The following is a 27835-nucleotide window of genomic DNA, read 5'->3' as shown; positions in this document are numbered from 1 at the left end:
TTTTGTGTCTTTTTTGTCATGTTGTGTCTTTTTTTTAGTCATTTTGTCTCATTTTTTAGTCGTTTTGTGTCATTTTGTGTCTTATTGTGTCATTTTATGTAATTCTTTATTTAAATGGTCAGCAATTGACTAATACTGAACACACAATAAAGATGTTTAGTTAACTATCTATTTTGTTTGCATTTATTCTTTAATTATTTAGTTTTCATTTCTCATTGGTTAACAATATACACCACTGTATGTAGAATGTATATGTAAGATAAATGTTGCAGAAAGCAGCCTTCTGTGTACAGTCATATCAACAAACAATTGCTTAATAATTGGGATAGTCTGTACACTGTAAATATCCCTCAACAACTGCTTCACCTCGACAACATATTTATTCCTGTTCACCAAGCAGGCACACACAAATAATGGGACAAATAATCAGTATTACCACATATTGCAGGTCTTATGCAATATGATATCAACACTCTGCTCTCAGCATTACTGTAACCTCTGTTACATTAGAGGTATTCTGTTGAGGCTACCTCACTCTGATATGGTCACCCCTTTTCCATTATATTACCATTTTGATTTAATTAAAATACTGGCACATGTGCATCAGCCTGTGGTACTTTGACACACAATCTACCATCACATGGTAGCACTTCATTATGATTCATACTTTAAAAATAATTGGCATGATTAGATTTCCTCTACAACCTACATGTCAATGTTTATGCAATATATGTAACACTTCATAGAACAACCTGTGGTGTGTTACATTATTCATTAGTACAGCTTTAGTCGAAGTATTATTTATAAAATAGCATTGCTTAATTGGAAACAATGTGCACATAACACAATATAGCACAGCTCTAGCTCTTATACAGCTATTTCTTTTCAAACAGAGTAACTGACTTAAACCTCCCTTCTACACTCACAAAGACTACAGAGTTGCTAACAGTAAAGGCCCGTGGTTCTGCTTTCAGTGGAAAAAAACACAAAGGCATCTCCCCACTGTGAGGGATTATAACTGCATAAGTGGGAAAAAGGGAGTTGCTGAAAAAGAACAACAGTGCTCAACAAATCTTCCCCGAGTAAGTGAAGTTCAGAAACTAGGAACCTAATAAACAAGCAACAACAGACAATAAATCCAAAGCCCCAGAGGAAAATGAAATGAAAAACTGCTTGCTTCCGCCCACGAGCCTCTGAGCAGAGCAGCGGAGGTGAGGATAAATTCCGCTACACTGGGACTTTCAGGACGCAGAGCTGACTCTGGTCCTTACAGGCTAATTACAACTGACTACAGGAGGGTGTGCTGAGTGTTTGAGTGGAGTGTGTGACTCTGTCAGAGTGACTGACTACTTGTGTATGTGTGTTCCTGTATAAACATACACTGTAAGTGTGATGTCTCATTTTGCCTGAAAGTTATTTTTTATTGTCTCCATAATGGCTGACAACTTTTACACTTTCTGGCCAAGAAAAGTTGTGTGTGTGTGTGTGTGTGTGTGTGTGTGTGTGTGTGTGTGTGTGTGTGTGTGTGTGTGTGTGTGTGTGTGTCCAAAATCAAATGTCCTGGAAATTATTAAGTAATCCTGGAAAATGATTTATCCTCCCCCTGCCTTGTGAGCATGTTTTATTTCCACTGTTGTTAGCATAAAGGAATGTGATTTAACATTACAGCTATCAATCAGTCAATTTGACTTTATTCAAGAGTGAAGAGAGTCTTTATTGTCATATATATATATATATAGATATAGGGTGGCTGGAGATGAGAAAAAAAGGGTGGCTGGAGATGAGAAAAAAAATGTGTGTGTGTGTGTGTGTGTGTGTGTGTGTGTGTGTGTGTGTGTGCGTGTGTGTGTGTGTATGTGTGTGTGTGTGTGATTTTGTAACTTTTAAATAAATCAAATGCAATTAAAAGGGCTTGACAGGTTGGTTAAACAATAAAAAATGGGCAGTAATAGACAGTTTTAAATGTTCGGTTGTCCTCTTATTACAGGAGTGAGTGACACTGTCAGGAAGACTAGAAGACTAGAAACAATCTAGGTAAATGCAAGTTACAACTGTACAAAAGTGAATGTCTGTAAGTGTGTGTCTAATTCCATCAGCAGTAACACCTTTCAAAGTTCAAGTCTATAACCATATGTTTGCCTGAATCAGTGTCAGTGTGAGGATATGTGTCAGTCTAAAGGGATTTGTTTCTGAGCAGAAACAGGTGCAAGTGGCTGACAGTAAACTTAAGAAACTGTCAAACCTTCATATATTCCTGCATGTGTTTCAGCCCTATTTCTTCCATCCTTCTGTCAGAGTGCTAGCAGGTGCTTATAGAGTGCTATCAAGTCGACTCTACCACATTTAGAACAATACACATACACTGGAGGATCAAAAAGCCAAAAGTGGTGGATGTCATTAAAAAGAATAAGAAAAGTTGAATGTGTCGCAAAATCACGTTTTTAGATAACTACATGTGCAGAAATGGAGAGAGACATTCACAAACATTGCTGCCAAGAGCCTGCAGTTCTAAAATGCTACCAGAGCAATCATTTAATTACCTGCAAAACAATCAACTCTGTCTTAAAAGATGGAGCTCATGGGCGGGTAAACTAAATGAGGGTCCTTTTGATTAGATGACAAGACAGCCAGACCTGCACTGACCCGTGTATGGCCACCAGAGGGCAGCACCCGAGTTAAAGCACTCAACATAGCCAATGGAGAGGAGATAATTTAAGTAATCAATACATTACATTGTTGCAATGACCAGGAAAGAGCAGTCAACTAAACATTAAACTATACTTAACATACTACTATACTAAAATAAATTACAGATCAACTTCTATTAAGTCCTACATTACACTGCACAAAAGGTTTGTCTAAAAACAAGATAAAAACATTAAATCTGAGGGAAATGATCATGGACAGATTTGACAAGATTTCTTAAATTAAGATTGTCAAATCTAGAAATAAGCATGTTGAACTCTTAAAATAAGAAATGAACTCTTAAAACAAGATAAATTATCATTTCTTGGTAAGAAACAAATCATTTGCAGTGCACTCTGCTCGGGCCAATTCATCGCTGCTTGCAGCTTTCATTTATCTTCTTTTAAGAGTTAATTTCTTATTTTAAGCGTACAACATGCTTATTTCAAGATTTAATATCTTAATTTAAGAAATCTTTTCAAGTGAAATTATCTGTCCATGCAGCAAGATCATTTCTGGAACATGTTGACAGGTCATCTCTCCACCACCTCCTCCAGTGTGTCCAACCTGATCAGATTTCTATAGCGCTCTTTAAAAAATGCTCAGTCGTCCTGTCTCTCCCCCTCCACCTACGCAAAACAGAGCTTTATCAGACTGAACTGCAAAACTCAAATGAGGCTCCAGTGATCCACTAAAATGTTCAAAACTAAGGCACAAGGAATCTAAGTTGGAAAATATGCACAGAAAATATAGAATAAATAATAAATGCTGAGTTCACAATATTTGACTTGAATCCATCACACTGTCTGAGAGATGTTGGTAAGAGACAGCCAACCAGACACAATAGTCTTCAATCTATGCCAAAAGAGGCTACATTCACTCTCTCTCTCTCTCTCTCACACACACACACACACACACACACACACAGAGCACAGACAAACAGAGTAATTAGTCTTTGATTTCCCCCGGCAGTGTTCTGGTACCAGGGGGCAGCTGCTGGGACCCTGCTTTAGCCTTGGCTAATTTCACTCACGGCTTGATCTCGACCCGGCACAGGTGCCCACTTGGCACCCGACCGCTGTTGCCATGGCAATGCCAACTTCAGGGGCCAAGAAAATGCCAATTGTCCAAGGAGCTAAACCACAGGAGCCATGAATGTGGCGCTCATTATAGACAGGCCACATAGAGGACATGGATAGTTCAGTTAGGTTCAATTAGCCATTCTCTTTCCTTTTCTTTATTTCTGATTTTGGGCTTTTTTTGTTATTCTCTCAAGAAAAAAGTGTTTTTGTGAAGCTGCTATCCATTCCCAAAAACAAAAATATTTTGATTGTGTGCAGCAGATGGTGGTCTGAGAGGACAGGCTGCTATAACTTGGCCTTGACTGCCTCTATGTGGTTCACTAGTGTCACTGCAGTGTCCGTCAAGCTGCAGGTTCAGTGTGCTGTAAAACACACGGCACCTGAACAGCTGAATCAGGTGCTTCTGCTTTTACCGTTAATCACCCGTGAGGATTCAACCCTCACTCTGCACTCATTAAGCTAAAAGGACAGACTTCCTTTGACTCATCTCTGTTAATAAGGAGATCCAGACTACAAACACCACACTGCAAAAAAGGTGTGTCTAAAAACAAGATAAAAACACTAAATCTGAGGGAAATGATCTTGCTGCATGGACAGATAATTTCACTTGAAGATTTCTTAAATTAAGATTGTTAAATCTAGAAATAAGCATGTTGTATGCTTAAAATAAGAAATTAACTCTTAAAACAGGATAAATTCAAACTGCAAGCAGCGATGAACTGGCCCGAGCAGAGTGCACTGCAAATTATTTGTTTATTTGTTTATTTTTAGACACACCTTTTTTGCAGTGCAAGAGACCCAGTTCTCAAATCCCCTTCACTTTTTTGTCATAAAGCTCCTTTTAGATGAAATATCTAGATGGCAACTTGCATGCAATCTCATATTTATAGGTTTACACACTGAATTTAATTTGCATTTGTCTGACTAAAGAGGGCTGTATTTTGTGCATTATCCTCTCTCTGTACTGGATACATGAACAATATGAATATAAATAAATGACTTCCACTTATTAAACCTCTGAAGTCCAGGAGATTTTGGTTCAAATTTGTCAACTTCCTATGCATTCGTTTCTGTCTCTGTTTAGCATCTTTCAGTCTGTCCTTCCATCACATGCATGGCTCCTTTTTCTCCACACAAACTTGGCTATCAGTCAGATTTTTCATTTTATTTTAATTAACAAAGTATAAAGCTGCCAGGAACCAAAAATACAAACAAAAGACACAGGTTTCTATGGAAATGTACCTTCTTCTTTTTTTATTCTTTTTTTTACCATTTATACACACAAAAACAGCAGAAAAAATAATAAATAATAAAACTACAAAACAGTCTATTTGCATGGAAATTAAAAATAATAATAGTTTTCATTGTAGTAAGAAAATTCACATTTTAAAAATGGTCAAGAAACATAAATGGCACACTGTGAAAGCTCCTATGATTGCACTTTCAACTGGCTTTCTCAGCTTGTCTACATATCATATATAAATAAAGTTATTACTGTAAATAAAACTAGTGTATTTTCAATGAATAGATGGACTCCAGAGGGTTAACAGATTGGTCTGAAACTCCCACCTTATTCCACACATTCAAAGGACTTAATTACAGGAGTCAAGTTCATTCCTCTGTGAGACAATGATTTTGTCTTACGCAACAACAACAGTTTTGAAGTTTTATATACCATTTTAAATGCTAATGCAATAGCCCAATTTCCCCGCAATGACCATTAAAGTTTAATCTCATTTTATCTAATTGGCCATATCACACCCATTTCATTCCTTTATAAACTCATTTCAGCAGAGCCATATTGTGAGTTACTTACCTAAGGCCATCTCCTAACCAGGAGTCATTTTAATTGCCACATTGCCATCTGCTGTATGCTGTATCATTGCCATTTCATAGCTATCAGAGGTAGTTTTTCACACTGAATGAATTTTCACAAGTGTAACCTAAGGCTCTTGAGCGAGATGAAAGTTTACACCTCCTTCCTAAGACACTCTTGACTGACTGTACGAGGTTGTGTCATTTGGCTCGGGGCTCATTCAGTCCTGTTGATAGTCTCATTCCAAATTACCAGCAATGTGTTTAAAGTCATCCATATCAAAACAGACAGTTGTCCTCTAAAAAACACTTGTATATTTTCTCTTTGATTCACTTGGCCATGCAAAGAAATAAAAATCACTGAGGTTCAAATATTGAATCGTGGCTGTCATAAGTTCTGAATGTAGACCAGCTAAAAATCTTTCCATCATGCCATTTTTACCATTGTGTTGCTGTTGTGATTTACGTCCCACAGTCTTTTAACTCTATGGAGTCTTGGGCTATTTTGTCCATTTTTGAATCCTTTTCATCCTGCCTGTATACACCACTTAAAAATGTTTAAATGCCATGTTGGTTTTTGTTTTTTTTCAGCACAACCTCACATATATGACCTAATAATAACAGACTTACTGGATCAACATTTTGAACCAAAAAAAAAAAAAAAGATAAATCCTGTCATCCAACTCTGGTTTTTATTCTAGTGTGACTCTATTTTATTTGTGTCTAGTGTGTTTAGCATAACAATTTTGTGTCATTTTGTGTATTTTTTTAGTCATTTTGTGTCTTTGTAAGTCATTTTGCGTCTTTTTTTAGTTACTTTGTGTCTTTTTTGTCTTTGTCTGTGTTTATGTTGTCATTTTGTGTCTTTTTTGTCATTTTGTGTCTTTTTTTGGTCATTTTGTGTCTTTTTTAGTTATTTTGTGTCTTTTTGTGTCTTTCTTTGGTCATTTTGTGTCTTTTTTAGTTATTTTGTGTCTTTTTGTGTCTTTCTTTGGTCATTTTGTGTTGCTTTTTAGTCATTTCGTGTCTTTTTGTGTCTTTCTTTGGTCATTTTGTGTTGCTTTTTAGTTATTTTGTGTCTTCTTTAGTCCTTTAGTCCAACATAAAATGTGATTTTGAATCTATTTTTTACTTTCAAAACTATCATGCTCAATCAAGAATTTTATATGTTGCAAATATAACATATAAGAGGGTTACATCCAGTTCTATAATGTTATACTAACTATATTTGAGCTTGTCTCCAGTTTTACTTGGTATATCATCATCATCAAACTGAAACTGGCCTCATGGAGTTTACAGCCAGAACTTTAGAGGTAAATTTACAGTAGGGCTTCACGCTGCTTTGTTTTCTAGTATAGATGTCATGAAGAAGTCATGATTTGGAGCTTTTGGTGACTCCAGAGGGTTAATAGTATCCTCGTATTTTGTGGTACAGAATGATTATTTTGTATTGTATCAACACTGTAAGCATTTAAGTATTTATATATTATTTATTAACCTAACAATTAGTTGCAATATCACTCAATCTGTGGTTCTTTTTAATATAAAAGAGAAGGAATGTTGCTATTCACACAGTGTGCTGATATCTGCAACACACCAAAGTGTACTCTATAAGAACTGTTTCTTCCCTGCTTGTTCTGCACCTGAGAAGCTTTGACCCTGATGTAATTTGAACATGCAACCTTCTGATGTGGAGTCAGATACTCTCCCTTCACAACACAAAGTCCTCAGCAAAGCTTTCTGTTTACCATTAGAGACATGCTGAGTTTTTAATCAAGAGAAGAGGTCACAGACAATTACACTATATTGTAATGCACATTGGTCCTTTAGCTCATTTGAGGTCTTACAGATCTAAGGATGATGATCACAAATATGTATGGTTAATTTGGGTATGTAGATTAGGCATATATGCATGTATGCATGTATGTATGCATGTATGCATGTATGTATGTATGTATGTATGTATGTATGTATGCATGTATGTATGTATGTATGCATGTATGCATGTATGTATGCATGTATATATGTATGTATATATGTATGTATGTATGTATGCATGTATGCATGTATGTATGTATGTATGTATGTATGTATGCATGTATGTATGTATGTATGTATGTATATGAATATGAAGAAATGAGAAAATATGTAGATATTAAGATAGTCTATGAATTATAATAATATCAGTAATAGTATTAATAATAATATTATAACAATAATCAGAGGAGAAGGGGTAGGAATTTATAAGTGTGCACTTCTTCCTACTCCCTTTTGAACATGTATGATATAATTTAATCTGTTAAGAGAAATGAACAACTGAGCTGTTGCATGTACAGGTTTGACCTGTTCTTGTTTTCTTTTCTTTTTCTTTTTTCTCTTTTTTTTTCTTTCCTTGTATATTTCTTTTCATTTCATTTTTATTTTTATCTTATTTTTAGTGTTTTTGTCGACTTTTACATGTTCAAATAAAATAAATACATTCAAAAAAATTAAGTTGCATATAAACAATAATAAAATGCTTTTCTTCTGCCAAACAACTGCTTCATACTTCAGTCCAATTGGGGGCAGCAGTGCACCACAAAGCTAGTGTGGCAACTGACAGTAAACATCAGCGAGCCATTCAAAGTGTATTGACTATTACTCAAACACACTAGACTTTATGCATCACAAACAGATATAATACTACAGGTAATATTTGGACATTGTGGACTGACAAGATGAAACTAAAGGGTCATGTCTTGCTCTCATCTTGGCCTGCTCAGTGAAACAGTTAAATCTACATAAACTCTGTAATCTGTAAAATATGCTACAGCAAGAGGGACATTTATTTAGCAAAAACCCAAAGCTAAAACTAACTTTTTTCCACACATATACTGTCATATCTCTCATGAATGTGCAATGACAGTTAGATCATAACTGTGGAGATCTGTGGAGCAGAGACAGACAGGCTGCAGCATGCAGCTCTATGACTGCATATGAATCACATGATAATCTGACTGCTGAACCTGAGCCAAACTTCTCACATACGCCACGCACTCGTGCAAACACACACACACACACACACAAAAAAAATACAAGGCTTGGGTACTCCCAACTGAAACTTGCTCTGTTCTCACCATGTCACTGCAGTGACACACAGTAGATGTGAAATTATTACTTTACACTTTTATCAACAATGGACCTCAGCAATCTGTATATATATAGTAAGGAGTTTTAATTTTTAGTTTTTCTTGTGTACTGTTAAAGGAGGTGCAAGAAATTTAGAAAGTGTTTTTGTCCCTTGAAATAAAAAGAAAGAGCATAACTGAGAATCATCTGGAGGAAACTGGTGCTTATGTGAGAATCATGTTCTTTGATTTTTCAAGCGCATACAACACCATCCAACCCAACATACTCAAAAACAAGCTCGCAGAGATGGGAGTGGATCTTTCCTTCATCTCCTGGATCACAGATTACCTGACAGGAAGACCACAGTATGTCAGGTTGGGGAACTGTGTTTCTGGGACATTAATGAGCAGCACAGGGGCTCCACAAGGTACTGTTCTGGCTCCATTCCTGTTCACACTGTACACAGCAGACGTCAAATACAACTCTGAGTCTTGCCACATCCAGAAGTACTCGGACGACACTGCTATTGTGGCGTGTATCAGGAATGGACAGGAATCTGAATATAGGGATCTGATAAAAGCCTTCAGTGACTGGAGTCACAAGAACTATCTCCTACTGAACACCTCAAAGACTAAGGAAATGATCAGAGATTTCTGCAGGTTCAAGCCCCCTTCAGCCAGTGAATACCTGTGGGGTGGACATGGAGGTGGTGCCAAGTTCTAAGTATCTAGGTGTATACCTGGATAATAAGTTGGACTGGTCCCTAAACACAGACGCTCTCTACAAAAAGGGGCAGAAGGAAGCTCAGATCTCTTGACATCATCATAAATGAAATAATTTTGATTTCATTGATTCAATTGAGAATAACCATAGGAACAGGCAAGTAATATATATATGAAATACACAATACATTTATTTTTCATTTTTAAATTACAATCTGAATCAATTTAATGGTCTTATATAGCAGTTTAACAGCATCGACCTGAGCTGTAGAAATATTCAAGGAGCAGACAGGAGGAAAGGCAGCGAGCTGCAAAGACTTCTATTTCTAGAATGTAAACAATGTCATGTCAATTCAGGTTAGTGGTGAAGGTCATGTGTAGGACCTTGTGGCACAACGGTAGCGCGTCTGACTCCAGATCAGAAGGTTGCGTGTTCAAATCACGTCAGGGTCAAAGATTTTGAGGACTGTTTCACTCCACTGTGAAGACATTAAACGTCATAAAAAATTAAGCCTGTGGCTAATCAGTTAGTCTGCTACAATAACATTCAACTATGTTATCAAATCATCAGCAAAAATTACAATAACAAGTATTGACAACGTTAGTTGAAAGCTTTGAATAAAATTGATGTGTAGTGTTAAGAGATATTTATTGATACAATGTTAAGTTCTATGGAAACTGTGCTGCCCTACAAAGTCTAACAAGCAAGTAACAAGCAAAACTGAGAAAAACTGCTTCAATGTTATAAAAGTTTTTTAAGTGGCCAGCAAAGTGGGTTATAGGTAGGTAAGTGATATCACACTAATTTCTACATGTATTGATGATGTCATTTATAAGCTCAAAAATCATGACAATTTATTTGACCTTTGAACCCAAAAATGTAGTTACTGCACTCTGGTTTTGCATCGCTGAAAAAAGTTTGTAATAGTAATTCAAAAAGTGTATAGCAACTATAATGTTGTTGTCTTCTTTCAGCTTTAATATTTTGTTTTCAGTGAATAAACGTTTTAAAACTGATTTTGTTATAAGCTGTAAATTAACTTACTGCAGTTTGCTTTGGTTTTGAGTTGAATTTTGTAGTTACTGCAATTTTTAATATCATTAATTCTCTAATATCAAGCTAAATTGAAATCTAAAACTATGTCACAAGATAAAACAGACCTCAACAAGTTAATTTTTAGTTATAACTCAATTTCGACCAAAAATGTAGTTACTGCAGTTTGGCTTTGCAGGGCAGTAAAATACCACTGAGATTCAGAATGTGGTTGAAAGTGTTACCACCAGGCAACAAATCTAAGTGACACACAGAATTGACATAAAACTGACATAAAAATAGGAAGAAAAACTACAACTAACAACATACAACTATGGCAAAAACAGGCAATTTCAGGGGGGAAAGAAAGAAAGAAAGAAAGAAAGAAAGAAAGAAAGAAAGAAAACAAATTAAATGTGTGTCTATCCCATAATGCATATTTCATGTGTTTGTTTGTTTTTTAAATTACACTGTGAATCAATTGCATGGTCCAGTATAGCAGTTTACCAGCATTGATCCCAACCAACCAATCTAAATACATTCAAAGTAACTACTGACCAACCTAACTGGTACAAAGGAAGGGTGATCTCAGTGAAAGTCACTTCAACAACTAAGAAACTGCAAAAATACAAGTTTTGCCTATAGCTGCAAAAACAACAATATGACACATCATAACTGTGTTTGTTCTTGTGTGCAGATTCTGTGTTTCTCAGGGAGTGGAGACCAGCTGAACTGTATAAATGTGCCATGTTATTTTTTGAAGTGAGCAGGAGAGAGGAAACTCACAAAGGTAGAGATAAAAATGATGTGTAAGACCTCGTGGCGCAACGGTAGCGCGTCTGACTCCAGATCAGAAGGTTGCGTGTTCAAATCACGTCGGGGTCAAGGATTTTGACATCTCACTCCACTGATGTATCCCATGAAATGTGCTCTCACTCCACTGTGTGAAGACACTAAACAAGACTTCATAGATCACATGTAACGCAATGAAACTGATCAAATGTGGCGCATCAGTTACTCTGTTACAGAAACCTCAGGAATACTTTCAAATTAGCAGCAAGAAATGTAAACAACAATAAATTACTGATAGCATAACTTAAAAACTTTGAATAAAACCAACTGATGCAGTTATAATGATATCTCCATTGATATTACTATACTTATGGGGTTCACTGTATCGCTTCAGCTTGTTGTGGTTAAATTTATTCTTTAAACTTAAACAATTTAAGTAGGGCTGGGCGATATTGACCAAAAGTCATATCCCGATATATTTAGGCTGGATATCGATATGCGATATATATCCTGATATTTTTATCGCAAAGTGAGAGCAAATGTTCAGTCAAAGCCAAATATGACATGTGAGAGCCAGGAGAACCTTTTTTTTTTTTTTTACAAATCAAAGCTCCATAAAGTGCACATTTAAATAAAAAATATCTTAAATAAAAAAAGCCTATGGAATAAAATAGGCCAATCTTTTTCTGAAATAAATATATTTATATGAGAAAAGGATAAGAAACATTACAAAAGAACTAAATATGACAAATGCTAGTAAGGGCAGCATTTATATATAAAGAAAGAAAAAAAGGAACTATATCGATATATGCGATATGATCTAATTCCATATCACATTGAAAAATATATCCGATATATTTTTTTCTATTGCTATATCGCCCAGCCCTAAATGTAAGTAATCTAAATAACATTCAAACTATCTGATCTAAGTGAAATTAAATTTTAAAAAGTATGCCAATTATAGGCTTCTGGCTCCGAGCTGGAAAAGCAACAATGACAACAACAACAGTGTTTGTTCAGTGTGCAGGCTTTGTGTTTCTCAGGGACCAAGGGGCCTAAGCTGTACAATGTGCCACACTTTTTTTAAGGATGCAGACAGCAGGAGGAAAGGCAGGGAGCTTCAAACACTAAGAATAGTTCTACAGTGTAAACTATGTCATACCAAGGTTAGATCCGAGGCCATGTGTAGGACCTTGTGGCGCAACGGTAGCGCGTCTGACTCCAGATCAGAAGGTTGCGTGTTCAAATCACGTCAGGGTCAGTGGTTTTTAAGGACTGCATTTAGTCCATCCCATGAAACGGTGTCATACCTCGCATGTAAGAGACTGAAACTGATAATATGTGACTCATCAAGAACTCTACTACTAAAACATTCCACTCTGCTGCTAAATCAACAGCAAGCAATGCAAACAACAATGATTTCCGAGTAGACAGATGCTGTACCTTGAATACAACTGAAGGGACCCTTATTTTGAAGTTTATATGTAAACTTTAACACAGCTGCGATTCAGAATGTGGTTGAAAGTGTTACTACCGGGCTCACTGCTGGCAATGAATCTCAGGACACACAGAATAATAACACAAAAAGTGCATAAACACAATCCCAATACAAAATCTGAAAAACAAAGCCAATTCCAGGTTTAAAAAAAAGAACATCAAATTATGTTAAAATAACATACGAGAGACAAGACGTTTATTCATATAACTTTCAAAAGCCGGTGACCAGTAACATGTATAATTTGATTTTCAAAAGCAGGTGAACAATCTCTAGCCAGGCTTGGAAGCACAGTATTGAATTACAATATCCATAATAATAAGAGCGGCGTTGTCATTAATGGGTTAAAATGAACAGGTCTGTGTTCCTGCCTGTTAGAGAGTAAAACAGGGACAGAGGCAGTAGCTGATAGAAGGAACTGGACAGACTGGATCTACTACTAACAACTCTACACCCACACAGATAAAATCGTGTGTGTATACACACAGACAGACACACAGAGGGCTGTTCCACTGGTGTAAAGTTAGGTTTCTCTCTGGCCCATTTCCAGCTGAGCTATGCACTTCAGTACAGTACGTCAGTCTTGTGACTGTACTATCACAGTTTGTGTTGTAGGCTGACTGATGTTGTCAAGTATTTGACAGTATGATACACGTATGGTGCACTGTGGAGTTGTAAGTTGTAAGTTGTAAGATACGCTTTAGAATATCATTGTAAAACTATACTGTTGGGAGTAACATATAATCAAAAAACAGCTGTGATTGTGCATGTTACAGTTTTTCTCAATTGCTGAAACACTAATTCCTGTTGTGTGAATTAATTGCTCAGTTGTCTAAACTCATTCCCCGAATTGAACATCCTTTTGACAAAACCATAAACTATCTTCATCTAGTAAAACACTATTTGCAGATCTCAGTCATTCCGTTTGCAAAACTCTAAACACAATTATCATGCAATAAGACAACAAGTGACAAAACATGAACACAAATGAAACACGTGTCATCCATTGAACACAACGATTCAAAATTGATCACACTTGTTTCTCTTCATGTAAAGACAACATTACAACCAATATAAACCAGTTCAGAGTGCAGCAGGTTGATTCTGCAAGCTCGTGACAAAAATGGATCGAAGACACAGAGGACGAGTGCATGTAAGAGGAGGGAGAGGAAGACAAAGAGTGGCAATTTTTGACGAAATTTGAGCTACCGTCATTGACCATGTACTGGTGCATGGCATGACCATGAGGGAGGCAGACCAAAGACCTGTTTTTTTTACAGTTTTTTTTACAGTTTTTCTCGATTGCTAAGACACATTTCTTGAAAGCTGCTCTCCTTTTCTCTAAACTGTGAACACAAATCCCAATTTTCAAGCTACACTCACAAAACCTCAGACTCTTCTTGCAAAACCAAACTTTCACCTCCAAACAGTTCAATCTGTGCTCAAAACTGAACTATGTTGTCAAATCGTGCCCCGAGTCAATCAAAATTAAAAACACTACTGAGCAGTCACTAAACACTACATAGAAAAATAGAAAACACAATGCTCAGGACATGAAGCTGGAGAAATACATGTTCATTGTTCACTGCAGGCTAAATGCATGTTGCAAAAAATATACATGAAATACTAGGCCTACAAACAGTTAGACCAACCCTCCATTACAATACTACAGTACATTGGTACAGTGATGTACTGACACATATATTTACTTACAGTATACTGTGGTACAGTATATAGTATGCCATACAGTAATTGTCAACATTTACATACTGTACTATGATGTCAAAAAATGTAATTACCTGTTCTCTGAATCTTCGGATTATGGTGGACACAGTGAATCTACTGATGTTTGGTTGTACCCTTTGTCCGGCGTGATCAAGTGTGATCAATTTTGAGTTGTTGTGTTCAAGTGGTGACACTTGTGCTTTAATTGTGTTTGACTTTTGTCACCTGTGCTCACCATTATGCAGCACGGGTGCATCACAATGAAAATGTGTTGGCAAGTTGTGTCTAAACAGGTGAAAAGTGCTTATGGTTTTGCCAAAAGAGTGATTGATTCAATCAGTGGGTTCAGGCAACTGAGCATTTGGTTCAAACAATAGGGTTTAGTGTTTTAGCAATTGAGAAAAACTTTAACCTTTTACAGTACATTGTAGGCTGTACACTTTCATTTGTATTTGTCAATTTCAGGATGATTTACTTTTACTTGACTTTTCACAGGAGCTATGTTTCAGTGCAGAGTAAATGCTGAATCCACTGAGCTGTGCAATATTTTTTTATTTTATTTTTTTTACTTTTGAGATGCAAAATGCATGTGACCAATAAACATTTCTCCATGATGCCTTGAACATTGTGTTTTCAATTTTTTGGTGTAGTGTGTAATGACTTGCTCAGCAGTTTTTCTATTTTGTGTTTTATTATTAGTTCAAGATGTGACAACATTGTTTGGTTTTGAGAACAGGTAAAACTATTTTGAGGCAATGGGATGGTTTTGCTAAAAGAATCAGAGGTTTTGTGAATGTAGTGTGAGAAAAGAGTTTTGTGTAGAGAATTCTGAGCAAAGGACAGGAGGATTCAAAAAATGTGTTTTAGCAATTGAGAAAAACTGTAAGTTGTTAGGCTATAATGTTATGTTCAGGATTCTGTCGTCAATGGGATGTAAAGAGCACACAAAGCCACCAGGGGGAGCAGATATTCAGAGAGGAGAGGAGAGGAGAGGAGAGGAGAGGAGAGGTTTTTTAGACAGCAGGTGCAAAGCAGCTGTTCCCACCTCTGATCCCACCTGATACGTAACCATGGCACCTACCACATAGTCATTATAAGCTAAGTAGATGCACATGCACACATGTTCATCCTCTCTCTCATAAATGCTGTTTCACATTCATGTACAAATGCACACAGCAAACCAAAAGGCACCTGTGTATCAAACACACCAACTATTCAGATCAATTGACAGCTCGCTGAGCTTTAAACGCTACATATCCAACATGGGAAATATATTTCTCAAAATGACACAGCAGCACAACACACACAGTTCTCGAGGATATACTTTCAGATTTCAAAAGATAACAGTGGCTCCAAGACATCAGACACCCTGAGAAACTAACACTAACAGATAGGAATCAAAGATATCACTTTCAACTGAAACTCACATGTTTCATCACCATTTAGAGGAATATATTATCATGTTGGCTTTATACATAGGTATGTATCTCTGCAGTCATGATGATGAACCTGATCAATCATCCATGTCATCACAACACCAGGATTCACTATGGTGAGTTATAGCCGACACATATCATTATTGTAATACAAACATTTGGCCGGTTACAGCACAACTGGGTGATTGTCATAAAGCCAGTCTAAGTTATGTTTGAAGATTTTAAGGACATACTTTATTAAACTAAATATATTTCACTTTTATATGAATGAAAAATATAGCCATAATGAGGCACAATTCATTGTTTGGTATTAAAATAATATTTTCTATATTTTTAAACATATGTTTGATTCACAAATTCATTACCGTATTGTGTATATATTAAAAAAATGTCATGGTTCCCCCACACTTATATACAATAAATATTTAATAAACTTTATAAAAATAAATATTATTTTGTTTAAAATTGTATAATTTAACAGAATATAATCAAACATAATGTTTTTAACAATGTATAAAGAACAAAATCTGAATGAAAAAATGGTTAGATGTTACGGTAATGATAGAATTGTTTGCATTAAAATATGTGTATATTTTAATAAAATACATTTCGGTGATACCAGCTACTCTTGAGCATATTTGCTTACCAAATAAAATAAAAAAAACTTTCATTGTTTGTTTTTTATTAAAAAATGTGCTACGGTAATACATTTTGCTCACGGTGTCTCTAAAAATGTCAGAAAATACCTTACATTTTTTAAAATAGATTATAAATTCATATTAAACAGTGACTTTAGATTGTACATGTTATAAAGGGTCAAAGAAAATATGTATTCAATGCTCTTGGATTTTTGCTATGAGCTGTAACATGTTCATGAAAATCACCCAACTGCTAAACTGAACACTGGTTAAAAATAATCTAAACCATTTCCTGCTCACACAGACACAAAGAGAGGTTATTTCTCACTCACTGGCCCAACATTAAAGCCAAGCAGCTAGTGACTCAGGTGTAGTCACTGTTCCCATGAGAAGGATGCAGTGGGGTTGTGGGTAATCATTCACAGGTGGTCTAGTGGGTGGGTAGTGTGATATCATGCTGCCTCTGACACAAATTTTGTCCACACACTCTTTCACCGGAAAATATAGTAATACACACACCCAGACACACACACATCAAAGTGGAGCCCCTGAATGCAACACAGAGGACTACACTGTATCATTCAACCCTCCACATGTATCAAGGCAATAAAGGACTGCATGTAGGTGGGAATTAGTAAGCATACACTGTAAAAAAAAAAAAAATGTCTGTGGATTTTACGGTGAAAAACTGCTAAACCACGACAGTAAAAGACCATAAAATGATAAATTTGTTAATTCAATTTCAGTATCAGTGAGCCAAAAACAGTATTTTTTACATTTTCTTTTTGAAAAATTCATTAATCCACTTTAAAATACACTGTAATATGTATTTTATGTAATATATATACAAGCCACAACTGTAATGTTTGCATTTATTTTTTTTGTAAAAATACTTTTTCTCACCGTTAAATGTACTAAACACCAAATCTCTAACAAAAATATACTGTAATATTTAATGGTAAAATCTTTAGTTCATGCAGCATTTATAAAGTATTTTCTTGTCAATTATATGGCAGAACAGTGTTTCTTTTTCACGGTAAAATATGGAATAAAATAGCAATCTTAAACATGAAATCAACAGTGCCAATATCATTTTACCATAATATTAAAAAAAAGTTGCAACGTATTTATTACGGTAAAGTTCTGGCAACCACAGTTGCCGTTTTTTTCCCCGTACAAACAACAGGTTGTTTTTTTACAGTGTAGTACATGGTGGTGTGCAGTGGTTTACTGGTAATGTTTTAGTAATGATGAGACAGCAGACAGGTGTAATCATAAGCACATGTTGGTTAAACTCTCTGTAGTGCTGCCAAAGATTTTCAGAGTGCAGATACAAACCAAAGCTATTTCTGCACAAGGAAAATGAAAATGGAAAAGAGAAGAGATGGCAAACTTTGACTCACCCTGTCTTTGTCATCCACCACATCACACAGCATGTCATCCAGGTCCAAAATGCCTCCATCTCCATGTTCCAACCTGTGGACCAGGACCCAGTAGCTGGAGTCCTGCAAGAAAAAACACAGGGAAAGTATTAGCTCTGTAATGAGATTTATTTTCACCATATAGATTTAGGATTTGAAGCCTTATGTAAGTAAAGCCATACAACATGTTAGCACTGGCCAAAGGAATTAGCAGCTTGTGTCTCCTCAGGAATCAGCTGATCTAATCACCACATGGTTCATATAATGATCCAGTCAGCTGGCACACAGCGGCTCTGACATGGTTATGGATTGACATCATGATAGAAGTTATGAAATATTTTAATCCCCTGCTGGATGCCCTGCAAAGTAAGCACATGGCTCATACCTTTTTCTATGTGGGAGCAGAAGAGAGAAGTGTGATGAAAGAGGTGTCTTAGCGACAGTGTCTTAGATCAGGTCATAGTGACATCTTAATGCATAAGAGGTGACAACGCTCCTCCGCCCTTCTCCGTTCGGTTCAAAGCCTGTTATCTCCTTTTTGCATTAGCATATGAATATCATCCATGCATACAAAATGCACTCAGGTACAGCATGTAGTGTATAAAATCCTGCATCAACTCAGTCGTTGTACAAATTGTAATCATTCAAATATGAGCCTGGTAAAAATGCTCTTCTCAATCTATGATTAACTGCTGTATCTATCTAAAAAAGCAAGAAGCGTCTTTGTGTGTGTGTGTGTGTGTGTGTGTGTGTGAACTTTACCATAATAAATACTGTAGATTTTTTAAAAATATTACGGCAAAAAGATATTAGCACTGTTGATTTCACGTTTAAGATTGCCAATTTATTACATTTTTTATTGTATAAATCAGGGGTGGGCAACCTTTACCAACTAAAGAGCCACTATTGGCCAAAAAAATGAGAGAAAATCGCGGAATTGAGCTGCAAACCTTATATTGAGCCTAAAATTAAAATTAAACACCCTAATAAGTCTAAATTAGCCTACCAACATTATCAATAGTCATATGGATCATTTATTAATATGATTTTGAAAACTAGTCTATCTAGGGGAACGCAAAACTAAACTCAAAGTTGACAAAACTTAAAGGTAAAGGCGCCGGGCCGGAGACTTTCATAAGCTATGAAGCACATTTTAGTTGATTTAAATGTCAAAACTTTTTTAATATGCTGTAAAAATGCTATACAATTTTACAATTGAAGAATACAAATAGTTTTTGCTCTACACCATTGATAAATGAAAATTTTTATGTAAAAGTATACTTTTTTTTTTTTGTCTCAGCCACGGGGAGCCCCTGCAGGCAGCCTAAAGAGCCACATGAGGCTCTGGAGCCACAGGTTGACCACCCCTGGTATAAATAAAAAGTTTTTCCATCAAAAGAAATGCTGTTCTCCCATATAATTGACAAGAAAATACTTCATAAATGCTGCATAAATTAAAGATTTTACCATTAAATATTACAGTACATTTCTGTTAAGAGATATGGTGTTTAGTACATTTAACAGTGAGAAAAAGTATTTTTACAAAAAATAAATGCAAAAATTACAGTGATGCTTGTATATACATTACACTATATTTTTGTTACAAAAAAGGAGCCAGTGTATTTTACATGTTTACGTAATGAAAAGAAAATGTAAAAAAAATACTGTCTTGGCTGATAAATATATTTATGGTGTTTCATTGTTACTGAAAGTGAATTAACCCATTTATCATTTTACGTTTTTTGTCATGTTTTAGCAGTTTTTCACCGTAAAATCTACAGACATTTTTTACAGTGTATTTCTCATGCATTCATTCCTGTTGTGCCTCAGACAGACAGGAGGAAAAGAATCCTTCCTCCTTCACCACGTCCAGAAAGAACCTCCTCACTCTTTTGTCTTTGGTATGTTCTCACTCTATTTCCCTTATGTTTCTTTTCCTCCAAAACTGAGCTGTCCTTGGGTCTGTGGTTAAATGCCTTCATGCACGGCTTTGTTGTACTGAACTCCAATGTGGTTCACCAGGCAAAATGGTCCAAATCATGAGTGGAATAACTGTGTGGTATTTTCCTTCCTTCTGAGGTTATTAGGAAGGAAAAGATTGCAAGTTTTAGTGATGCTCCCAAAAGACAAGACAGGAAAGCAGAAGCAAAGAGATAATTGTTAAGTTCCCATGGTAATTATGAAATGAAAAATGAAAACTGAAAAACTGCAAAAGCGAAACCACAATACCACTGCTATATATAACACACTGACAATCCTGAAGAATAAAGACACAGCAAAAAAAAGAAAAATGGCCATCTCTGGAAGCCATTACAAACCCCACACTGACCCTGAGTATTTAACAGGGGAAAAAAGTCTTTAAATGTTCAAATGTTGTCACGCCCCATGTCTGTCTGCCATGGTCCAAATCCAGACTTGCTTGGGTGGATTATGAGGAACAAATATGATTCTGAGAGAAGCTCAGCCACATAACTTAATCCCAGAAATGCACTTGGGATAGAAGGAAAGTATTTGACAAGCACTGTTCAGTGTTTTACTGGTTTAACTGATGTAGGGAGCCTTACATCAGTGATGCTTTGCCTCGAGCTAGCCAAGAATTATCAGTTCAAGGCCTCAATACCGGAGTATTAGCAGCACATTCATCACAAACTGGGACTGGGTCAGATTTTGTGTTTTGGGAGTCATTTCTTAATGCTTTGGTGTAAATACCAAGATTTTAACTCACACAGACACACACACATAGACACACAAACACAAACACACACATACAGACACACACACACAGACACTTTTTTTCTCTTTTGTGCGCATACATTAGATCAGACTTTGTAGACCTCTATACATTTTAGAATTAATAACTTTCTGAAATATAAATGTTGTCTATTTTACTGTTGTACACTGTGAATGTTATGTCAACCTCTTCTAAAATAATTCAAAATTCCTTCAACCATTACTAAATATAAACATGGTAATTTGATTACAATTATATTCATATTTACATTCAAACACACACACACACACGGCCTAACAAAAAGACATACAATCAGGGTGCTAATGCCCATTCAGTGGTGTGATAACATTCAAGCCAGATGTGTGATCTCATTACAGTTAATTCTATGTTCATTCATTAACTCATTATCCTTTTCTTTATACACTTATCCACACTTGGGTCGCGGGAGGCTGGAGTTGATCCCAGCTGACATTGGATGAGAGGCGGGGTACACCCTGGACAGGTCGCCAGACTATCACAGGACACATACTACAGGGTAATACCCGGACAATATCCAGAATGAGGCAGGTCTCACTTGCCGAAACGCCCTTAATTTGAATACGAGCGGTCTGGAGCCGGCTTTTGTCAGGACTTTTTTAGTCCCTGTAGAAGAGCAGGGTCTTTTTTCTCCCCTGAAAACAGCCTGGTTACTGATTGGATAGATCACTAAGCGGGTTGTGATGTAGTACTCTACACGACAACAACACACGCCATTTGTAAAAGCCGGCAAAGCAGTGTTCCCAATTTAGTACTTTTCAGACCCCCTTAGTTACTATTTTTCAAGAAAACGCAGAGCATTATCGGCAGTTAGCTACAGTTAGCTCTGTAGCAGTACAGTGTGTATGTGCTGCTGCTACAGGAGGTGTTCACATAGCGATCTCTGTTTACAACAAGCACCGGACACTGTGCACAGTTAGCGATGCCGTTAATTCACAATCACTATGTTTATGGTCAGCGGAGACTTTGTGCATAATTAGCCATGCTGCTTTCAGCTGCTGACGTTGTGCACAGTTAGTGACGTCACCTCCAGAGTCTCTAAATCCCTCTGGGGGCTAACTTGTAGTGGAGACTTGGAGAGTGAGTGGACTTTTGAGAGGGTGTGGCCTGAGACTTTCCCGGTGGCCACTTTCCCCACCTAGTCGAAACACGACTATAGAGACAGACAATCACGCTCTCATTCACACCTATGGGCAATTTAGAGTCACCAATTAAACCTAAGTGCATGTTTCTGGACTGTGGGAGGAAGCCGGAGTACCCGATGAGAACCTGCGCTGACACGGAGAGAACATGCAAACTCCACACAGAAGAGCGGCAGGCTGGAGTCAAACCGGAGACCATCTTGCTGTGAGGCAAGAGTGCTAATCACCACTGTGTAGTCCCAATTCTATGTTTATATACAATATACATTATATACTGGAATTTTAATTACTGTTCAAGTTTTGACCATTTTTTCCCCTTTTATTTAAAAGGTTTGCACTTAAATAGTAAATCCTGTTAATTTTGAAGACTTTTTTAACCAAATTGCTGATACATGATTTATTATTATAGGAGTAAATAACAATTTAAATCTATTTACTTGTCATATTTACAAGGTTAGGAAAGTCATTTTTAAATCAAACCTCATGTTACCATACACATAAAAACAGATAATAATTAATCACTAGTAATTGATCGGTATTCTGTTTCTACCAAAACCCAGGTATTGGTTGTTTTTATCAGGACTGACAAAGTCAGGTCAGGTGCAGTGTCTCTGCAGATAGAGACAACAACACACACTTCACACACAACTAATGATTGAGAGGGATTTTTTGTGTAAGTCTATATATTGTTTTTCAATATAAAGATTAATATCTACTATTGCTAATGTGGAAAATCTTTGAGTTTGACAGTTGTTAAGAAGGAACCTGAGGTGACCTTCATTACATGTATCACAATTGAATACATATTGGCCTAATCACATGTTGAACACACATACTGTAGAATGGAAGCTGTTACAAACGGACTGAAGCGAGACAGAGAAGGAGCAGATCCTCCCAACAAAGAGTTCATTGTGACAGAGTCATTTATTTTACTGTAGTGTACTGTAACAGCGGGTAGGGAGGACAGCTGTGGAGTTGATAAATGTTAGCACACTCAGCAGCCAACCATCATCTCTGCTACTAAATCAACACGTTGTGCAAAATGGGCTCTTGCTCAGGCATGCAATTTCTGATTTCTTTTTACTTTTGTGTTTCTCTAAAACCTAAACACTCCACACAGAGGGATCACATCTTCTGCCCTGCTGAACATCTCTGGCTGCATTCAGCCTGCAATTGGAAAGACAATTTCCCACATGGGATCAGTGTCATATTATCTTCATGCATCCAAAAAGACACTGCTACTCTCATCATGTAAAGGCCTTCCGGAAACAGACTGAAAATTCTGCTTTTATTGTGGCAAATAACGCTATTAACCCTCAATAGGGCACTCATTGAAATACAGAATGTGAAAAAAAAAAAAACATACAGACCCGGGGCAGGGGGTTAATATTTTGAGAAAAAAGTTTACGAGATTAAATGTCAAATCTACGAGAAAAAATGTGTATATTTATGAGAGTTAAAGTGGTGAATCTGTGAGAGAAAAAAAGTTATTTTTTTCCCCACTTTTGTCTCATAAATCTGACAAACTTTTTTTTTTTTAGCACTTTAATCTTGTAAATTTGCATCCACTTTTCTCACTCAGAAAGGTAGTAAATTTACACCACAAACCCTCTGAAGGCCACGAAAGCACCGGAGCACGACTTCTTCATGATGTCATGACGTAAAAACGAAGCATCATGGAGCCCTGCTTTCAGCTTCCTTCTAAAGTTCTGGCTTTTCCACAAGTTTCCATGTCCAATTTAGCGCGTCAACTCTTTTTCAGCAAAGGTAAAAATCACCACGACCAAGTGTAACATGATTTTACTCTTTTTGCAGAGATTTTTCAAATTTTGCAGTGTGTGTTTCAACATTTTTAATGCAATCTTTTGTGTTAACTGTTTTTTGTGTGATTTTGGGGTATTTTTTGTGGGTTTTTATCTGTGATTTTTGTAATTTTTTCAGTTTTTGGTTATTTTTTGTGTTTATCGTGTGTTTTTTGTAATTTTTTTTTGTTGTTTTAATGTGTGTTCTGTGTGTTTTTATGTGTTTTATGTATTTTTTGTAGTGTAAAGCGCTTTGGATAAAAGCGCTATAGTGCACTCCATTTACCATTTACCATGTGTTTCTGTATTTTTTTGTGTGTGTTTGTGTGTTTTTTGTGTTTCAAAATGTTGATCCAGTAAGTCAAAATGACAAAATAATAATTAGGTGAGCTTGTGCTGAAAAAGATGATACCAGCATGGCATGGTAATCTTTATTTAAGTTGTATATACAGGCAGAATAAAAAAAGAGTCAAAAACCAACAAAATAGCCCCAAACTCCAAAGGGTTAACATTTTTTCTGTTGTGATGTCATTGGAAACCTCATGTGCATCAGAGGAACAAAACCCATGAGAAGCACGCACCACATCCATACTGTTGTTGTTCTGAAGTGCAACCACGTTTCACTTAAAAGAAAGGGCTTTGCTTTCCCAGATAACATTAACACCCTGTGACTATTCAAGAGTAACTTGGTACGCAAGTAGTTTTTATACAATGGACAAAGACAATGAGCCAGCACTGCATTGTTTTACTAACAAAGGGACCCAAACCATAGGAACAAAACATATCTGGCAAGTGCAGCTTTGATAGACAATCTGAGCTATGTATGTGTAGGGTTGGACGAATTGAAATGTGAGAACAGCACATATCTGTCCACCTTACTGCAAACAGGAAGAAAGATTACTACAAACCTGTGGGAACCAGTATAACCTCGGATTATCAACACTAAAGTTACACCAATGTCTTATAGAGTGCAACATTTTGTACCAGAGCTGAACATTTAAAGGTCAGGTAAGTGTGTGAAAGGTCTCCTGAACAACATCCACTGAAGCACTCCACAATAGCAAAGCATTATGAAACTGCAATTATAATTCCCACCGTTTTTTTATTTCCATGACCCAATAAAACATGAGATGCCAGTAAGACATTAAAATGTAAAATATGACACCTGACAAGAACGGCTGCATACTGCAAGGTAGGGCTGGGCGATATGGACCAAAAGTCATATCCAGATATATTTAGGCTGAATATTGATATATATATATATATATATATATATATATATATATATATATATATATATCCTGATACTTTTATTTCAAAGTGAGAGCAAATGTTCATGTACTTACACAAGTAGTTTTATTGAAATTGTTTATTTAAATGAACATAAATACTGTATAACAACAGGAGTACTTTTTTTTTAAATCAAAGTTCCATAAAGTGCACATTTAAATAAAAAATAATATCTTAAATAAAAATAACCTATGAAATAAAATAGGCCAATCTTTTTCTGAAATAACGATATTTTTATGAGAAAAGTATAATGAACATTACAAAAGAAATATATATAAATGCTGCCCTAGGGTTTGTCATATTTAAAGAAAGAAAAAATGTTTTAACTGTATCGATATATCCGATATGGTCTACTTCCATATCACATTTAAAAATATATCGATATATCTTTTATATTGATGTCGCCCAGCCCTACTGCAAGTATTGAGAACTTTAAGCATAAGGAAAATTAAAAGCTGCCATATTACAGTAATTTCTACACTTCACAAATGTATTTTCAAAATGTCTTTCAAAAGCACAAAAGTTTAAATGTAAACAGGAATAACTTGAACTGTCTTTGTGTACCACTGCCAAATGTAACAACAGAGGAATGCACAGCATACTTGGTTTCACCTTGATGAGATGAGAGGTTTGCAAACGGAGCAGCTGTAGGATAAATGAGCCAGACATGCTGGGAAAGTACAAGCAGCAACCTACGGAGCTGCAAAATGAAGCCAACATGGAAGTGCCAAAAACTGCAGTTCATCGAATGGCCACTTGAGGCTGGCTCTGAGAGCGAGTCAATCCCCATAGACCCCCATGTTAAAAAACAGAAATAAACATGTTTACAGCCAAATACAAAAAAAATATCAGGGCTCTAAATAGGGCTGGGCGATATATCGATATAAAAAGTATATCAATGTATTTTTAAATGTGATATGGAATTAGACCATATTGCTATATTGATATAGTTCATTTTTTTTCTTTTTTATATGAATGCTGCCCTTACTAGGGTTCGTCATATTTAGTTCTTTTGTAATGTTCGTTATTCTTTTCTCATATAAATATATTTATTTCAGAAAAAGATTGGCCTATTTTATTTCATAGTTTATTTTTATTTAAGATTTTTTATTTTATTTAAATGTGCACTTTATTTGGCTTTTACTGAACATTTGCTCTCACTTTGCAATGAAAATATAGGAATATATATCGTATATCGATATTCAGACTAAATATATTCTGGCAACCATAGCTGCCAGTTTTTTACCGTAAAAACAACAGGTTTTTCTTTACAGTGTATGATTTAATATCATATGGACTATGCACATGAAAAATCTGGTTACATCTGATATAATGCAACAAAAGAACACAGAAAGAAGTGATCTGGTGGTTTCACAGGAGCAGAATAATCCCTGCTATGTTGATACTGAACAGATCTGCAGGCTAAAAGACTTTAGTTCTGGGCAGAGCAGACATGGCCAGATATTCAGGGTGTGCCAGTGTGTATTGTCTGCAGGTCTGCAGCGACCTGTTTAGTCACTATTAAGCTTAACTCATTCATTCATCTGTTGCATGAGTGACATACCCCCACCCTAGTCTGATCAGGTATCCACTTATCCCTCTGCTTCTACAGTAGAACAGATAACAGAGAGGCAGTTGTTCTCTGTGTCACACACACACACACACACACACACACACACAGTTGTGACATAGGCTCAGACAATAGATCTCTTCACCCCATTATCTGTGTCTTTGTACCAGAGCCGGTTGCCTGTTCCTGTCAAAGACCACACAAAGACTGGTGCCCTGGAGGAAACTGAGGGAGGGAGGGAGGAGGGTGTTAGAAAGTGTGTGTGAGAAAGACAGAGCATGTGTCTGTGTGTGTTTTATGATTGCTGCATTAGCTACTGCAAGTGTTACAATTCCCACAGGGGTAATGTCAGCAACTAGATCTACTTCTCAAATGTTCTGGTCTGCAGAGGACCTCGTGGCGCAACGGTAGCGCGTCTGACTCCAGATCAGAAGGTTGCGTGTTCAAATCACGTCGGGGTCAGGACCTTTTAAAGCTTGACAAACCCTGCTGCAGCTATAGGCTTGGAAGGTGGAATACCTTTGTATGGCACGCAAATTAATAAAGGCAAAAGAGAGACGCCAGTTGAGCTTGTGGGTTTTAGCAGAAATAACACACAGATATGTTTCTCATTAGTTAGCATTTGGGAATGTAAAGCATTTGGAGATGATCCAGTTAAGACAGAAACAAACAGGGTGATGCAGTTTCACAAACCACAAGCAGCGATTTAGAGGACAGATGTAACTTCAAAAGACGCCATCAACATACTCTGCTCTGGAAACAGCGAAAGTGGAAGAGATGTGAAAAGTAAAGCTAACAAAATATGAGTCACACAGAAGAAATATACTGCATTCATTATCTTATCACCCATCCCCTGTGGTTGTTGAGAATGAATTTGGCTGAATAAAAGAATAAAAAAAGAATAAATGAGTTAATACAGGTGAAAATATAAGTTAACAGTAATAATATTAAAATCAGTTCATGTGTGTAATATGTGATTAAGAAGAGACTACATTTAATTTCAAGATGCTCTAGGAGCAGAGGTAACGTATGTGATTACGTCACAGTTTGTTGTGTTAGGCAGCTATGTGGAACCTCGGCATGAACGCACACGCTGTATGTTTTTTCGCTCTTCTTTATTTTTCACTAAAGAACGTCGTCTGAACATGAAAGAAAAGGTCTCGCTTCATTATTTTTAGTCAAGAAGCATTTTCTGCTACATTGGTGGCCACATTGAGCCTCTAACAACACCTCCCCTGTTAGTATCAGCAGCGCCCCAAGTTGCCCTGTGGCCACTAGCGCTGGCTCTGCACCTGCCCTTAGTTGCAGGAGT

The 27835-nt window shown here is 36.5% G+C and overlaps 1 protein-coding gene and 4 non-coding genes across 5 annotated transcripts in view; 4 read left to right on the top strand and 1 right to left on the bottom strand.

Moving 5' to 3' along the window:
* Positions 1-27835, bottom strand: part of LOC131962165 (partitioning defective 3 homolog) — a 572304-nt gene that overhangs the window by 498558 nt on the left and 45911 nt on the right. The window contains exon 2 of the mRNA XM_059327127.1: positions 17935-18036. Within this exon, the coding sequence (XP_059183110.1) occupies positions 17935-18036 (102 nt within the window). The remainder of the gene's footprint in view (positions 1-17934; positions 18037-27835) is intronic.
* Positions 9794-9865, top strand: trnaw-cca (transfer RNA tryptophan (anticodon CCA)). The gene has a single exon. It is a non-coding gene; the product is annotated as a tRNA-Trp (tRNA).
* trnaw-cca (transfer RNA tryptophan (anticodon CCA)) lies at positions 11259-11330 on the top strand. The gene has a single exon. It is a non-coding gene; the product is annotated as a tRNA-Trp (tRNA).
* On the top strand, positions 12427-12498 carry trnaw-cca (transfer RNA tryptophan (anticodon CCA)). Its single transcript has one exon. It is a non-coding gene; the product is annotated as a tRNA-Trp (tRNA).
* Positions 26914-26985, top strand: trnaw-cca (transfer RNA tryptophan (anticodon CCA)). The gene has a single exon. It is a non-coding gene; the product is annotated as a tRNA-Trp (tRNA).

Source organism: Centropristis striata, chromosome 23, assembly GCF_030273125.1.
Source record: "Centropristis striata isolate RG_2023a ecotype Rhode Island chromosome 23, C.striata_1.0, whole genome shotgun sequence".
Lineage (NCBI taxonomy): Eukaryota > Metazoa > Chordata > Actinopteri > Perciformes > Serranidae > Centropristis > Centropristis striata.
Note: the sequence above shows the minus strand (reverse complement) of the source record. Positions and strands in the feature narration are given on the sequence as shown.